This window comes from Numenius arquata, chromosome 1 (genome assembly GCF_964106895.1).
Source record: "Numenius arquata chromosome 1, bNumArq3.hap1.1, whole genome shotgun sequence".
Lineage (NCBI taxonomy): Eukaryota > Metazoa > Chordata > Aves > Charadriiformes > Scolopacidae > Numenius > Numenius arquata.
The window spans coordinates 129,743,681-129,759,471 of NC_133576.1; the positions used below are offsets into that span (position 1 = coordinate 129,743,681).

A 15,791-nucleotide genomic window follows, 5' to 3' on the forward strand; every position below is an offset into this window, starting at 1 on the left:
CCCCCGCACCTCTCGCGATCGCCCGGCGCTATTTAAGCTCTCGGGCGGCCATTTCGCGCCCTTTGGGGCGGCGGTGCGTGAGGCGACGAGGAGGTGGGTGAGCTCGGTATCCGTTGCCATCCGCCGCGCTGGGGCGGCGGGAGCGAGGGAGCCGGGTGAGGGCGGCGGTATCGAGCTGTGCCCTCTCGCCCAGCGCCTCCACCGGGGAGCGCACCCGCGGGGAAGGGCCAGGGGCGAGCTGGAGGGGCGGCCTCGGTTCCCCCCGGGAGCGGGCGGTGCGGCGGCCGCCGGTGAGGCTGTTCTCGGGAGCAGTGCCGGTGGGTGCCCACGTACAAAATGTCCGCCGTGGTGCCGGCTGGGCTGGGGGGTGGGGGCCAGCGAGCGGTGCGTCCCAGCGACTTTCGACCTGAGGTAAATGTTGGCGAATTAATCGATGGCTCCTTTTGGGAGGAGAGAAGATTGTGTGAAGTAATCAGCCGGTTACATGTTGGTTGTTTCTCTTCCTCAAGAGATGTGTCTGGTGTGCCAGCCGTTAGGAGTGGAGCCGCAAGAGAGGCGGTAAATGATGCTGAGCTGTCAACCGTGTAAGTACCAGCCACAGCTCCAGTAGTTAATAGTGCTGTTGTCGTGTGTGTTCGTGCTTTTATTTTAGGTTGTTCCGTTTCTGGGCGCTGTGTTTGTGAAGTCCTGAGTGGACTGACAATAGTGGTTCGTTTGTCCAGGGCACAACACTGCAGGTTTCTGTCAAAAATCACCTTTTCTCACAGCGAAGGGCAGATGTGGGCCCCTGCCCTGCTCTTTTAAGTGTGTTAGAATGAGTTTAAGGTCTAGTGTACATCTAAGCCTGCATTTAATGCAGGTTTGGAATGAAATGTTTTAATTCATTTAAATGAAAAATGCAGTAGGGGAAGTTCTGCCTTGAGCAGTTAAGTGATGCAAAAGTCATCTAAATGTAAACTGCTTGAAATTCGGTCACTGGTCTATGGCTGCAGCAGATCTGTGATGTTATTATCTGCTTTGTTCTGAGAATAAGTTTGAGGTCGCTGTAGCTGTATGGGTTAGAATGGAAATGGAAGTTAATATTGTGAGCAGTCATGGTGGTTCGTGTTCTGTAGCCGTTTGTTCTGGCCTGCTGTTGTTATTCTTTACTGCCAGTCGATTTGTATCTACAGTGCTTTCAGACTTCTCAATTTGCTGGGCAGCCTGCTTCCTGAATCCGTGCAGTAATCTGTAAGCTGAAACATGGAACTGTTATCCAGACAACAGCAGGTTATCTGAGGACGGTATATGAATTTTGCTACAGTGTATTCAGGTGCCAAATTGTGTGTTTGAAATATTAATGGATATGACGTTATGAAGGGGTTATATGAGGTTATAAAGGGTTATTAAGCATTGGAATGGGCTGCCAAGGGAAGTGGTTGAGGCACCATCCCTGGAGGTATTTAAAAGATGGGTTGACATAGTGCTTAGTGACATGGTTTAGTGATGGGTTTTTTTATCAGAGTTAGGTTGATGGTTGGACTAGATGATCATAGAATCATCTGGGCCGGAAGGGACCTTCAAAGGTCATCTAGTGCAACCCCCCCCGCAGTCAGTGGGGACACCCCCAACTAGACCAGGTTGCCCAGGGCCTCGTCGAGCCTTACCTTGAATGTCTCCAGGGAAGGGGCCTCAACCACCTCCCTTGGCAACCTATTCCAGTGCTCCACCACCCTCATGGTAAAGAACTTATTCCTAATGTCTAATCTAAATCTGCTTTTTTCCAGTTTAAAGCCATTACCCCTTGTTCTGTCATTACTGGCCTTTGTAAACAGACTGTCTCCAGCCTTCTTGTAGGTACCATTCAGGTACTGGAAGGTTGCTATTAGGTCTTCCTGGAGCCTCCTCTTCTCCAGGCTGAACAACCCCAGCTCCCTCAGCCTGTCCTCGTAGCAGAGGTGCTCCAACCCCCTGATCATTTTCGTGGCCCTCCTCTGGACCCTCTCTATCAGGTCCATGTCCTTCTTATATTGAGGGCTCCAGACCTGCACACAGTACTCCAGGTGAGGTCTCACCAGAGCAGTGTAAAGTGGCAGAATCACCTCTCTGGATCTGCTGGCAACACTTCTTTTGATGCAGCCCAGGATGTGATTGGCCTTCTGGGCTGCAAGTGCACACTGCCTGCTCATGTCCAGCAATGATCTGGACACTTCATGATCTTAAAGGTCCTTTCCAACCTAGACAATTCTATGATTCTATGATGATGGGTTTGTGAAACTATAAAAAGCACAGTAAAATTACAAAGGTGCATATCTACAGGGCTAGTAGATGACTAACACACAGGTAAAATAACTCGAGGCTGTCACATAGGAAGGGCAGGTTCCTCTGTGGTGTGTTTCAGTCCCTTTTGTATAGACTTGAGGAGCTGAAGGGGTGGATTGGGTTGTTTTGCAGATTCAACTGAAAATGAACATTTTGATTGTGGGGCTAGTCTCCATGTGGATTGATAACCAGCAAACAAAGGGTTGATAGATTGTTAGAGCAGGAGGCTTTAGGTATCACTAGCCAGCAAAACAACAGAGGGAAGATGGCATTGCTTCTGATGATGGTGCTTAGATTAGTTTTAAAAAAGCTGTAAACCCCACAGTAAGTATTTGTGTATGACTTAAAACTACATTATCCTTACAAGTATAAGGCACTGTTGGCTACACGCATGTGTGCTTATATGAGGGAAAACTTATTCTTAGTAAGGAAGGTTAAAACCTTCAGAACTCATCTCTCCAAGTTTCTGATGCAACTCTGAAGTTAGCCTTGCTTTTAGCAGGAGTTGGACCAAAGGAGCTGTAAAAATCCCTTCTGACCTAAATTATGCTATGATTATCTTGAAATAAGTGGTTGCATCTTAACTGTTACTATGAAGGCATTTGCTCGTGGTTCATAGGGAAATCTTTGTTCGCTTGCATATTATTATTGTAAGTTCACCCTGTTAGGTGGAGTGGTGGAAGGCTTGTTACCTAATTAACATAGAATTTTCTTTAATTTCTTGTATTCCCATTGATTTTTAGGGCAAACTGAAACATGACTGATACAGATGAGTCACAGCCTTCTGACTGTGATTACCCTGATGCCCAAGAGCTGATACGCAGTCGGCAGAAAGAACCATATAATAAGGTACATGCGTGTGAAACAAATACACGACTGGAGTGTTCACTTTCAAGGCAGAAGAATGGTGCTCCTGAGGAGTCTTCAGATGAGCTTAACAGTATATGTAGATCTTCAGATGAGATTTTACTGGACAGCAGTGATTCAGAAATGTGAGTTTTTGTCTCTAGTTAATTTTTTTCATGTGAAGAACCTGTGTTGTTTATCATAAAACTATACATTCTTTTGAAAGTAATTATTTTTTCCTCCTTCAGTGATGTCTCTGCTGCTAGTGGCAGTGAGTACCATCCTAGGTGCTCCATTGCACCTTCAAAGCAAAAAAGGAGATCTGAATCTGCAAAGAAACAAGCTGAATCTGTTGGAGTGCCTGACAACGAAAGCTCTTCAGGTTCTTCTCTGTCCCCTCCAAGTCCAGTGAAATCATCTGAAACTTCCACCAAGAAGTCAAAATTCAATTTGAAAGCCATTTTTGCCTATCACTTTAGAGGAAAGAAGTTTAAAGCTGCTGCACACCGAAAATATAAGTGTGGCTCAGGCAAGAAGAAGAAGAGAAAGTATGTGAGCACACAGATGCCTACGGGGAGGCCACCACTGACAGCTTCACCTCAAGAGCAAAAGAGAAGGCTTCTACACAGAGGCTTTCAATTCCCGTTTGTTGAAAAACATTATGGGAAGAAACATATTCCCTTAAAGATGGTTCTTGGCTATGAGGTGAGTCCTCTGTTTGGTGGGATAAATGTAGTAGTATTTTTTTTAGTCTAAAAAGGAAGGGAATTTAAATTGGCTTCTACCTGATAAGCTACAATAAACAGTGAACCAGTTTTAACTTCTGTTAAACAGGATGTTTCATGTTGTCTGTTTAATAACTTTAAGACAAACACAGATAAAATATGGCTGTCAATATAACATTGCAATTCAGTTCATAATATAAATGCTTTATAGTGGTATTTTTAAGATCTTAACCTCATGCATTTTTCTTTAGCAAGCAGCTGCAAAGGGATATTTCCAGTACATTGAAATGCTTAAATACGAAGAACATCTTAGAAAAGCTTTAAAAGCCCTTCAGGCCAGTGAAGACTTAGAAAGAGAATGTCTGGCGGTACGGAAACACAAATACTTAGATGATGAAGGCCCCATTTCCCCTATTCAGGAGATGAAGTAAGTTCATTCTTATATTTTCAGGTGATATAAAACTTGCTCTTCTGTTAACTAAAATATAAGTTTGTGTATACGAATAGATGCATCAAACACACAGACACAACTCTTGGTCACCCCTGGCCTGTTTGCTGGTGTGGGGAGGGCATCAATGCTGCTCTAGTTGCAAACCTAAAACACGGCACCATATGGGCTGCTATGGGGAAAGCTGACTCCATCCCAGACAGACCAGTGCAATCTGCTGCTCTTGCAGTGGAGTTCAGGAGGTAGTACAGTTGCTTGTAGGAGTACGCGAGTTTGTGACAGAGTTGTAGGTATATATCAAGTTGAGTTCCTATGGTGTCCTTTTAGCCTGTATCAGCATTGTGTAACCTAAGTGTGAATATCCACTTATGAAAGCGTTGTTTATTTTTGGGAACAAAGCACTCGGCGGCTTGGGATTCTGTCACTGTAAATGTGACTTGGAACTTCCTTGTAGAATGAGATATTTTTAATCTGAAGACTGATCATTGGTTCAAGTGGTGATTTGTACTGTCTCATTAAAATGACATGGTAGAAATGTTAAAAAAGTATTTCCTGAATTTAGTCCCTCTATAGTTTTCCCAAATAAAGGTGTGGAGTGTGTTATGGCAAAGGTTAAAAGATTTTTTTTTTTATTTTTTACTTAAGTATTGCAGTATCATCTTAGATCTTGCTTTATGGTCAGTTAACTTAAAAATAGTAAAGGGATCAGTAAATCAACGAGGATAATTAATGTTATAAATATACTCAGCACCTAAAACTAACAAGCCTAACAGACAGTATAAAGGTACGAAGCTCTTTGAGCTACTGTTGGCTTTAGTAATGACTTACACTGCTAGTTTATGTGAGTTGAAGTATTAGGGTGAGCCTGTAAAATCAGTAACAATAGTTTGCTTTCTTAAAAAAGCAGAACAAAGAAAGTTCTGTAGAATAAATACAAGCCAGCTCAATTCTTGATATTTTATGAGTACTAGAAGACTTCTGAGGTTTTGGAACCAGTCCTTCTGGTGCCACTTGTTGAAACCATAGTACTAAAATGGCTTCATCTCTTTCTGGGGAGTTCTTTCTATCTTGAGAGAAAAACCTGTGGACAGTAGTGGGATTTGATACTAGTTTTGTGGCAGTCTGGAGATAATAATTCTCAGCTGTGTAGTCTTGTTAGCTGAGGTCTCTTACTTTCTTCATTGTATTATGCTTGTTTTCTGACTTGCTGACTTTCTAGCCTGTTTGCCAGTGTAATCCTAAATATCTCAGTACCACTAATGGTGGCTACTGCTAAGTCTCTGTTCTGCTGCTGAGCACTGCTTCCATCCTGCCAGTATGGCTAGTTGGGATGGAATTCTGCTGTCAGAAACTAGCATTTGAGAACAATGTCATGTAGAAATAGTATTATCTTACACCTACAAGCTGTAGTGCTTCCATATGCATTAAGAGAAATCAGGGCTTGTAGTAGAAAAATAGTTTACACATTGTAGCCTACTGTAAAAATGGAGAGCTTGATCTGAATTTCTGTATTTCAGTGATGATGATGACAGCTTGAATTCTGATAATCCAGAAGACTTTGATGCCAGAGTCGTGGTGAGTAAATGTTCCTTAACTTCAGAAACACTCTAACCTTTTTTCTCTTCTGAGCTTAAAGAATTAGTAAATAATGCTTCCAGTACTTAATTCTTGAGCCTAGTTCCAGAGTTACCTGTATGATACTTGTGAATCTTGATGTGGAATGCAGAAGAATTTTGAGAGTCCACACTCTCGTCTTCGGAAGTAATGCTGGAATGTGTCGGAATTCTAGAGTTCTCTGAAGAGTTCTTAAATCTTCAAAGTTACTACGAAAATTTTACCTCTTAAGTAGCTCAAAACTAGACTTGTGAATACTTCTGTCTTCCGTTTTCGTAGGAGAACAGCTCTTTCATTATAAGCAGCAAAATTCCCAGTAAGAAAAAATCCAAGCCAGAAAGGAAACATGCGAAATCAATTGAAGTGATTGAAATAGAGGAGGAAGACGACTCTGCTTCTGAGAATTCTGTGGTTCTGCAAAGTTCCCCTCAGTGAACAGAAAAACTAACAAATGAGGTGGCAGTGGTCACTCTTCACATTCCTTTCTCATGGCCTACTTGACTTAAACCACTGATCTGAAGGGATTGTTGAGCTGTCAGCCAAGCAACCTAGGCAGATTTGGTTTAAGGTGAGTATATTTGGCTTGTGTCTGAGACAGTTACAAAACAAGTATAATCTGCCTTTTTTGCTAAACTTTTACGTGTCTTCTGTGCTGTCCTGTATCAGGTGTGTAATATCCTTGATTCAGTGGCTGATAGTCTTCCTGAAATGCAGCTTCTGCAACTTGACTTCTGATAATCAATGGATCACAGAATTTATGTAATTAAAAATAGGAAAGAAGTTCCAAATATTGTAACATAGAGGCAGCACAGTATAGAAAAGTGTATGCATTTGCATAATATATATACATGTTCATGTTACAAAGGGCAATTTGGACCCCTTTTCTCTTTCATAGCTGACTTTTTGTGAGTGGTGCTTGAGGGGTTATCTATCTTAAGGAAATGTGGGTTATACTGTGAAATACTTGAAGAGCTGAGTAAGGCTTAAAGACAGAATTGAAACTCAATGCAGATCTTTGCGTCAACAGTAAAAATGCAAAATTGTTAGCTTGGACAAAAGTCTGTAGTGAAACATGGTTAATGCATTCTAATGATGATAAAAGCAATTTGTTTGAGGTTGGCTATTCCATGTGGAATAACTTTCAGAAAACTAATTCTCTGCTCCTGATGCAGTACAATTATCTGAAGTTCTAAGTTATTTAAATAACTGCAGCAGCACAGTGAATCTTAAAGATTCTTTTCCCCCTCCTGCCATCCTCTGTCTGGAAAGGGGCCTGCTGTGAATGTGACTAAGCAGAAGATGAAAGCTCTTTATAAATAAAAGTACTTGACAAGCATTGCCCCAGTTGCAAATGCCTTTCTCAAAGGTGTTTTGGACAGCTGGGAATATGACTTGTGAATGTGCGGAAATGGTCTGAACGTGGCTAACTCCTAGACGACAAGGCTATCTTGGTAGCAGTAGAAATAAAGTGTTTGAGAAGTTGACTTGTGGATCAACAAGATGCATTCACTCAAATACTCGACTCTTTCAGCAACAAACTTAACAGCTGTTCAGCAGCTAAAAGTAGTTTGTGCTGAACAGGGATGTTGTCAGAAGAAGACAGTATCTACTGGCTTAATTTCCTTCAAAATGTAATTGATGGTCTGAGGAAATTTACAGTAGGTGCTCATACTGAGAGCAGGTCAAATTGCATTCCTCATAGGCTGAAATTAAGATCCCAAATCTTCATAAAGGAAGTTTGGGGTTTCCCAATTGCAACTTGGTAGCTCTAGGGAGTAAGGCTGCAAAAATTACTTTTCACTAGTTAAAGATCCCATTTACTATTGGTCCAAAATTAATGGCAAAATGTAACTCTTTCAGGCATCTACCTGAGAAATACTCTGTATGGCTTGAAAGACTCATCCTGGATCTAGGAGTGGGGTTCTTGCTTGGTAAGGCCTAGTGAGGTGGTGTGTGGAGTCTCGCTCATTCTGCAGTTCATGTGATGAATTTTTCTGTTCAACTGCTGAGTGACTCAGAAATGAACTAAATTTCAATTCTGATTAGAACTGGATAAATATACATGAAAATCAAGCTTATTACAACTGTTAAATCAATTGCTGAAACTTAGCTTTTGGCTGTAGGAGTCTTCACTTATTCGACCATATCTGATAGTTCTTATCACTTTGCTTTTTTCCTTCTAGTTTATGTTGCTTTTGGAAGATGAAATACTGCTCAAATTTCTTGGATGTACAAGGTAAGCTCTTACTTGGTTTGCAGTTCCTGTTTTCTTCAGGTAGCTTTTTCGCTTTACTTCATGAAACGTTTTTTAAAAACAGTATTCTGTAGTTCAAGTGAATGCATGCCCGTGTTTCAGAGCAGTGCAGCTTCTGTGTGAAGCTTCTGAGGTCTACAAAATTGAGTTCAGGGTAACATCTCTTTAGTCAGTCTGACCAAAATTAGAGCCTGTAGCCTTTGCTTGAATGAAAACTAAAGCTTCTTGAATACCTGTATATGAAATGCAATTTTGTTAGAAGTTATGTATAGAAATACTTTGGTTTTACCTGATGTTGAATGCTGCAGGGCAGCTTCATCTGTTTTGGTTTGGACAATACCTGGGATCTTATCTGCTTAAGATGTTGGAGAAGTTCTGTAGGTGTAATCTCCTGGTGGTGCCTCACCTACTCTTTCTGTCTTGGGCTGTTGGTACAGCTGCACCTTCTGATTGCTTCTCTCTGGTATAATTTCATCTCAATGTGTGTCACATGCAAGAACAGGAGGGACAGCAGAAAGGAGCTGTTAGTCTTGAAAGTATGTACTGCTAGAGCTGTGGAACTTGTTACCAAGTTTGTGTGGCTTCAGGAGAGTCTAGGATATGGCATGGAAGACAATGCCATGTGAGATTAATGGGCTGGAAAACATCTTTAACATAGAATCATAGAATGGTTTGGGTTGGAAGGGACCTTAAAGATCAAGTTCCAACCCCCCTGCCATGGGCAGGGACACCTCCCACTAGAACAGGTTGCTCAAACATGGGAAGCCATGAGCTAAAGCTGGGCAAGTAATGAAACCTTGCAAGAATGTACTTCAGTAAGAAGATAGGAGCAGGGCATCGTATTTGGCCAGTAAGGCTACTGGCCTAGCTAACATACAGATTTGACACAGCAGAAATTGTTCTTATGACTGTATATCTGATACTGAACTTCTTGCCAGTTACTTTAGTCCAAACTATACCTGTCTTTAAAAACATTAAACATAGTAGCAGAAGGTGACAGTTATTAATGGTAAGTATATAGTAAACTGAGAAATAGCATCAAATGCTGTTTCAAAAATAGTGGGAAAATGAAAATGGATGCATTCAATCTGTTCTAGCACGTGTTCAGTTTTTGTCTGTTGCTGTAGACAAAAACCTGGAACCTAGTGCTTAGAAAAAACCCTTCTTTTGCAACCCACAGCTGATGAACATATTAGTTGTGTTACTTATATGAAGGGACAGTATTTGTATGTATTCAAACAACAATTCATTCAAATACTGGTGAATCTAGGGCATGGGTTTCATGTTGCAGAATTGTAGTGATACCGATTTCTTTCCAGGCTCTGCAGGTGAACACACCAGATCAGCAGCAGTGAGCAGCTGTCACTTTTTTTGCACTGCTTGAATTCTTGACAACTATTTGCTGACCTTCTGATGTACAAACCTGTTACGTTGGATGGACTTCAGTGGAATGTGTTAGTGGAAGAGGTGAGTGAGCTTTGTGTTTCTCCTGAACTTCAGCATAAGAGTGCTAGATTTCTTCAGACAAGTACTATTTCCTGCAGAAAGTAATCAGACTGATTTAATTTGTGCACTGTATGGTATCTGCACCCAGCAGTATCTTCCTGATGGGGTGTTCAAAAAGCAGTGCTACAGTATTTCAGCAGCTGGCATCGTTGGTTTTCATGCAGATGTGCTGGTTAAACTTGGTATTTCTGTTGAAACAAGTAGATTAAAAATTTCTTATTGGGAAGCTTGTCAAATACAACATTGAATAACTGTTACAGGATTTAAGTATAGTTAAATTTATGACCTTGTTCCAAAATATTTCTTCTTAAAGGGGCATTTCTGTGATGCCTGGAACACGGTGGAAAGCCTGTACTTAAGGGTAAGTATCAAGGAAGTAGTTGTTTTTTCCTAGATGGAGGTAGTTGGATGAGAATCATAAAAGCTCAGATCTTAGCTTTTTGGTTGCCTTTTTACAAAAACTATTTTATTTTGAAACAAAAATACCCAGATGGCAGCTAATGGCATGTTTCAAAGTTAACTGTCTAGGCTTTAAAACCAGAAGCTATTCTGCAGACATTGTGAAGAGTTAATTGTTATGCCTCGTTATTCAGCAAATAGACACAATTCACTGTGTGTCTGAATTGAAAAACGTGGCTAGAAAAGTAACAGGTTGTGCTTTCCTCACTGTACAGTTAATTACAGTGGTGACAATGAGACCTGTAACAGGTTTACTTGGTGGGACAATTATGCAAACACAGTTAAAGATGCAGCTATGGTAAAATCCCAAGGATTAGCTTGTTTTGGTGATTTTGAATTCTGCATCCTGCCTACTAAAGGAAGTAGAATTAGCAGATAGAGGAAAAATACTTATTGTAGGTGGCTTATTATGGCATTTTTGTAAGCTGTCTTAAAATAGTATGTTGTTAGTTAAAATAGTATGTTAGTCTTAACATAGTATGTTGTAAGTGTTTTCTTTGCATCACAGAACCAGCTGACTGCTGGGTGACTCCCTTAGTTGTATCTTCTGTGCTGTAGTGCTCCAATTCCTTAAATTGCTGATAAATGTTGTTGATAGTTGTGTGATGAACTGGGCTGTGGTGACAAGAAATGCTTTGTTTTGGCATTAGCATTCAGTGTAACTGGACTGCAGTCTGCCTCTATCCTATTGAGTACAAAAGTATCTAAGTCTTAATGTATTACTTAAAATACTGAAGAAACTTGGAACTGTTACTGACATGCAACAACTTTCTTCTTTTTAGGAAGTCCACACCATGGTCCAGTCTGAACTAGCCTCTTGGTAAGTTAGTGTGACAGATGGTTTTTTAACCCTTGCCTGTTGCAGGTTATCTGCCTTTGGCTTGGTGAGCTGGTTGTATTGCTGGTTTTTTCTTCCTGAGAAGATGCAGTGTTGCTTTAGATAAGAGCTTACCTTCCCCCAAACTTTAGAATGTTGTGAGAAAATTGTTGTGATGATTGGCAAAATGTTCAACTGCTCTGAAAAGAGTGAGTGAGAATAGCCTTTCTGAACAAATTACTACATGAGTGTCCTTTTCATGTTGCTTTATTCTGCGCATCTGAGTAGCATGCAGTGTTTTGTATCACTGAGCAAAGATCGTGACTCTGTGACTTTCTTTTAAAAATAAACAGGAAATAAGAAGACCTGTCAAATTAAAGAGGGTAATATTCAGACATTATAGTAACTTTAGCCTGTATTTGGAATCACACTTTATCAGGAACGCCTATGGAGGTTAAAATCACTTAAGTACTAAGTACTGCTCTAGGTTCTGCTGGTTTGCATGCACATACATGTCAGTTTGTAACCCTGTCCTGCTTTTTCAGGTGATATGTAATTGGGGAAAATGAGAGAAGAAATGGAGGATGCCATTTCACAGAAAACTGAAGCCTCTTCTAGGTTAGTGCAACATCTGAGGTTCTGCATATTCCTTAATGATGAGAGGTCTCTGGTTTTTAGTGGCTGGAAGTCTGTATCGCATGAAGCTTATTGACCTGTGGAGTGTTTCGGGGATTTTTTTCAACGCTGTTTTGATGTATTTTAATGTAGTATTCACTCTGTTAAGTGAAGAATTTCTTTTAACTTTGATTTGTCCAAAGAACACTCATACAAATTTCTCAGTCAAAAAAGGATGTGATCAGCTTAACCACTGGAACTGATAGTTTTACTTCTACAAGTTATGCTTAGCAGGAAAGTTATAAGGAGGGTTCTGTGTGAGTGCAATTTTGTGGTTTGCCTTTCAGTTAACATTAACTTCTAACATTAAAACTGCTGCTAATATGAAGGGGTTACTTCATATTCCCCAAATGTTAGAGTATCATTTACCTTCTTCCTTCCCCCAAATGTCTTGAAACCAGTTAAAAAGACACTTAGTAGGATCTGTGAGATCTTTCCATTTCCAGTCTGCTTGATTTGTATCTATTGTGTTCGTTTATGCTATTGGGAATGCTGAGGTCTATCCCGATAGGATCTCCTCTGTAGGTTCGTGTCGTTGGAAACGCCTCACAGAATAAACTTGTGGTTTCACTTTACCCATTGAACTACCTGTTAGCTCTGTGGGATAAAACTGCAAGACAAATCTCGGCAGAAGCAGCATCCTAGGAACTGTCATAACACATCATGTTCTCCTGTAGGTACTGACGCTTTTGATACAAATGAAAAAGTGATTCAAGTGGAAAAGCTTGGTAAGAGTCAAAAGATGGTGTGTTCTGGAACTTGGAGTGTAACCATGTTGAATTGCACGGGCTGAACTTGCTGTTCAGCCAGGTTTTTTCTGTAGTTACTTGATTTCTAACATTATTTCATGTAGTTTGCGTTTTTTGAATGGCTTGAAAGAATCTGTTCCCCTCTTGATCATGAAGGAGTGATTATTAATTCTTGGTGGCTATAAGTAAGGAGAGACAACACTGTCTGAACTTCATAAACATGCTGCATTCTTGTTCTGTGTTAAGAGATGCTTGATAACTTCATACTGAGCAGCAAATTGGGATTATATCTTTAAGTTTGGGTTTTAAAGAGTTGATTTCTGAGCAGCTCAGCCAGTTTACTACTATACCATTAAAATTCCTGGCTTCTGTTCTATAGAATGCAGGGTTTAAAGTAAAAAAAAGGCAAAATGCCCTGTGGAGGAAGTATAAATCCTTCATGATAGGAATATGTAAAATCTTAAAAGAATTCTGAAGCTGCCCTTCCTGTTAAGAAATTCATGGAGTCTCTTTTCCCTCTTGAGTTGCAGGGCAGCTCTTGTGAAATGAAGAGTCCACCAGTGTAGCTTATCACTAGACACTCACTGGTGCCTACAAAAAGCTGGAGTGTTAAAATGAGCAGTTGTGGATAAAGAGCTGCTGCAGCTCCTGCACTGTGTGGTATCTGCACCCAGCAGCCTTCTCCTGGTGGGATGTTCAAAGAACAGTGCCACAGTAGTTCAGCGTTTGGCATCGTTGGTTTTCGTTCTGCTGTGTCTGTGAAACCTGGTATTTGTGCTGATACACCCTTTGATTTGGGTGTACTTGCTATGTTCCTGTTTCAGTGTGAGAACTGGATACTGGCCACTATCAAGAACTGGAACTCTGCAAGTGCATTCAGTTTGTTTATTTTTTATTTTTTTTTTAAGCAGGTGCTTTAAGATACAGAACAATGTGAATTTTGCTGCGTTAAAAGGATGAGCTGTGGAAGATGGTAACAACCTGTTTGCCGGGTAAGCGCTGAGTTACTTGTCAGTTCAGAAGGTTTCATGCAACTTTACACACAAGTTTGTGTGTTAAGTTGGTGTGACTCGGGAACGTTGAAGCTCCAGTGAACTGTTGTAGGGCTGGTTGTCTGGTAGCAGAGATTGCTGGGCAGTGATGACCCCGGATCTTGGCAGGATCTGAGGAGGTTGTTTGTACACACACAAGAATGACTCGGAGATACACACTTTAAATGGATGTCACCGTTGCGTGGTGATCTGTAGTACTGGTTTCTGCACTAGACTGCTGCTGGGTGTGAGGAATTCCTCTGTACGGAGCTTTTAACGGATTTTTAGGCTTGTTGGTGTACACAGCTTGGCTCATGTATAGGCATGATTGATTGGTCCTTAATGAGAGAGGCTGGGAAACTCAAATATTGATCTAAGCTGGTGGTAACAGCAGTGAGAGGAGAGTACCTGGTCATTACCAAGGCTGCTGGGATGTTGCTGTTTCTGGTGAGCTGTGGACATGACCGTAAAGCAAGTCCATCAGACTCTTGAATTTGCCACATGATGTGGCACCGGGTCTGCTGGGAATAAAGCTTTAGTGCAGGTCCCAGACAGTGCTCCCTCCTGCTGTGAAGGTAAGAGCAAGTTCTTGGTGAGGGGTAGGTGTGTGGCCAAATCCTTGGGCACCTCCAACACTTAAGCTACTGAGGAACCAAAGTTCTAGCTGGAACCTCTGTAACTTGGACTCCAGAAGCTGCTGCTAAGAGGAGGGTTGTCACACAGGCTGAAGCAAAAAGGGGAGACAAAAGGCTGCTCTGTGCAATTTATGTCCAAGTTGAGTTTGTTGTAACTCTTTACTGACACTAAAACCACATCTCTTTAAGCCATAGTGTCTGCTGCTGAGTCACTGCACATCAGAGGAGTGAGAGACACCATCCAGTGCCACCAAGGCAAGTCTGAAGGTAAGAGTGCACAGCAGAATTGCTGGTACTGAAAAGAAATTGAAGGTCACTTCAAAGAGGGTTTGCGTGGCTGAAAAACCAGCAGCTCTTAACGCGGTGACCGCACAGTGAAATCCTCTGCAGGATGCCGTGGACACCCAGTGTGTGCTATGGTCTATTTATGAGGAGATAACACCTCTTGAGGCCTCTTGGAGTGACAAAGGATGTTTATTTTGAGATGCTGATGTAGGGAAGAGGCTGCTCGCTTCCCCTTTGAAACCAGTTGACTTTTGCAGCATGTGCAGTTGGAGAACAACAGGTTGATCCAGTTGTGGTGTGAGCAGGCTTGTAACATAATTGCTGCTTCCTTTTCCCTTGGCAATGATAAATTCCTAGGGCTGCGTGCAAGCCTTACAGAGTGGATAATCCTGGAACAACTAGAACTATGTGAGGGAGAAGTGTGGGGTGGGAATGCTGTGGGCACTGGGAGTAGTTATAGGAAACAGAAAATGATGACACTTGAGGAGCTGACATGGAAATCATGCATTTGCCCCTTAACGTTTTAGTAAGGGGTGTATGTACACATTCCCTGTGTCACTGCTTTTATACCAGCACCACCATGTCCTGAAATTAAATTGCTTCAGGCTAGAGGAAGACATGTTATGCTAAACGTGAAGACAACAGTTCAAATGGCTTTTCTTTGGTGTAAAAGTGCTAATAGATCCTTTTTCTCTCTCAGGTCCTGGTGATGTTGCTGTGAGTCTTCTGCAAAGAACTGCACAGCTCTTCCAAATAGAGAAGGGATCTTGTCCAGAGTGTTTAAACATTCATTTTCCCTTTCCTTACTGCTTTGTAAATTGAAATAGCTCACGTTGTTTGGAACCCAGTTCGGACGCATGAGGGGCCTTTGCCCTTACCCTGGGTTTGCCCCTCTGGGAGATGTGGCAGAGCTGCCTGCCTGGTGGTGCAGAAGAGCTACCTCAACTGAGGTCACTGGAAAAGGTAGTGTCAGCTGTTTTCCCTCACTTCTCTGTTACTGAACTTGACTGTACTACAGCTCTGGAGAGGGGTTTATTCTCTTCAGAATGTCACAGCATTTAAATAAAACTGATGTCTGAAAGCTGCAGCCTGGGATTATTTCCTGTTGCTACACTGTGTGCAGACAAAGATGTAGTGAGTAAATCCTGGCTGATGAGCACCTGAGGCTTGTGGTTTTGGTCTCTTCCCTTCTGACCATAAGACTATTTGTGCAGAAGAGCCAGGAGGGTGGAGATGAGAGGGACCACACCTGCATCTCTTATCTTTGCTGGTTTTGGCTTATGCTCCTCACTTTGTAGGGGGTTAACAAATTGCTTCAGCTACTGCAGTACATGGACCGGAAAAAATGAGTGAAAACAAGCCTAATTTACAGATATTTTGATGAGCAATTAAGTTTCTAAGGCTTTTCTTTGCTGCATTTTAAACAGGACCAGATTTGATAAAACT

The 15,791-nt window shown here is 41.6% G+C and overlaps 1 protein-coding gene and 8 non-coding genes across 10 annotated transcripts; all 9 read left to right on the forward strand.

Annotated features, from left to right (window-relative positions):
• The first annotated feature begins 57 nt into the window (after window positions 1-57).
• Window positions 58-15,431, forward strand: TAF1D (TATA-box binding protein associated factor, RNA polymerase I subunit D). Of its 2 annotated transcripts, XM_074153866.1 has the most exons (16): window positions 65-93; window positions 510-584; window positions 3,045-3,293; window positions 3,396-3,852; window positions 4,124-4,299; window positions 5,838-5,895; window positions 6,214-6,502; window positions 7,795-7,865; window positions 8,118-8,170; window positions 9,508-9,655; window positions 10,008-10,055; window positions 10,936-10,973; window positions 11,516-11,588; window positions 13,306-13,386; window positions 14,250-14,327; window positions 15,046-15,431. In XM_074153866.1, the coding sequence occupies exons 3-7, from the start codon at window positions 3,058-3,060 to the stop codon at window positions 6,367-6,369; spliced, it is 1,083 nt and encodes a 360-aa protein (XP_074009967.1). In that variant the 5' UTR covers window positions 65-93; window positions 510-584; window positions 3,045-3,057; the 3' UTR covers window positions 6,370-6,502; window positions 7,795-7,865; window positions 8,118-8,170; window positions 9,508-9,655; window positions 10,008-10,055; window positions 10,936-10,973; window positions 11,516-11,588; window positions 13,306-13,386; window positions 14,250-14,327; window positions 15,046-15,431. The 2 variants fall into 2 exon arrangements, with proteins under 2 accessions (XP_074009959.1, XP_074009967.1); XM_074153858.1 differs by lacking the exon at window positions 7,795-7,865 and having other exon boundaries at window positions 58-93.
• Window positions 7,910-7,981, forward strand: LOC141473671 (small nucleolar RNA SNORD5). The gene has a single exon (XR_012463595.1). It is a non-coding gene; the product is annotated as a small nucleolar RNA SNORD5 (small nucleolar RNA).
• LOC141473644 (small nucleolar RNA SNORA40) lies at window positions 9,284-9,410 on the forward strand. The gene has a single exon (XR_012463591.1). It is a non-coding gene; the product is annotated as a small nucleolar RNA SNORA40 (small nucleolar RNA).
• Window positions 9,758-9,896, forward strand: LOC141473591 (small nucleolar RNA SNORA8). The gene has a single exon (XR_012463583.1). It is a non-coding gene; the product is annotated as a small nucleolar RNA SNORA8 (small nucleolar RNA).
• LOC141473612 (small nucleolar RNA SNORA1) lies at window positions 10,273-10,404 on the forward strand. Its single transcript, XR_012463586.1, has one exon. It is a non-coding gene; the product is annotated as a small nucleolar RNA SNORA1 (small nucleolar RNA).
• On the forward strand, window positions 11,136-11,208 carry LOC141473587 (small nucleolar RNA Z40). The gene has a single exon (XR_012463582.1). It is a non-coding gene; the product is annotated as a small nucleolar RNA Z40 (small nucleolar RNA).
• LOC141473626 (small nucleolar RNA SNORA18) lies at window positions 12,137-12,268 on the forward strand. Its single transcript, XR_012463588.1, has one exon. It is a non-coding gene; the product is annotated as a small nucleolar RNA SNORA18 (small nucleolar RNA).
• LOC141473598 (small nucleolar RNA SNORA8) lies at window positions 13,044-13,182 on the forward strand. Its single transcript, XR_012463584.1, has one exon. It is a non-coding gene; the product is annotated as a small nucleolar RNA SNORA8 (small nucleolar RNA).
• On the forward strand, window positions 14,371-14,500 carry LOC141473604 (small nucleolar RNA SNORA25). Its single transcript, XR_012463585.1, has one exon. It is a non-coding gene; the product is annotated as a small nucleolar RNA SNORA25 (small nucleolar RNA).
• Window positions 15,432-15,791: the final 360 nt, after the last annotated feature.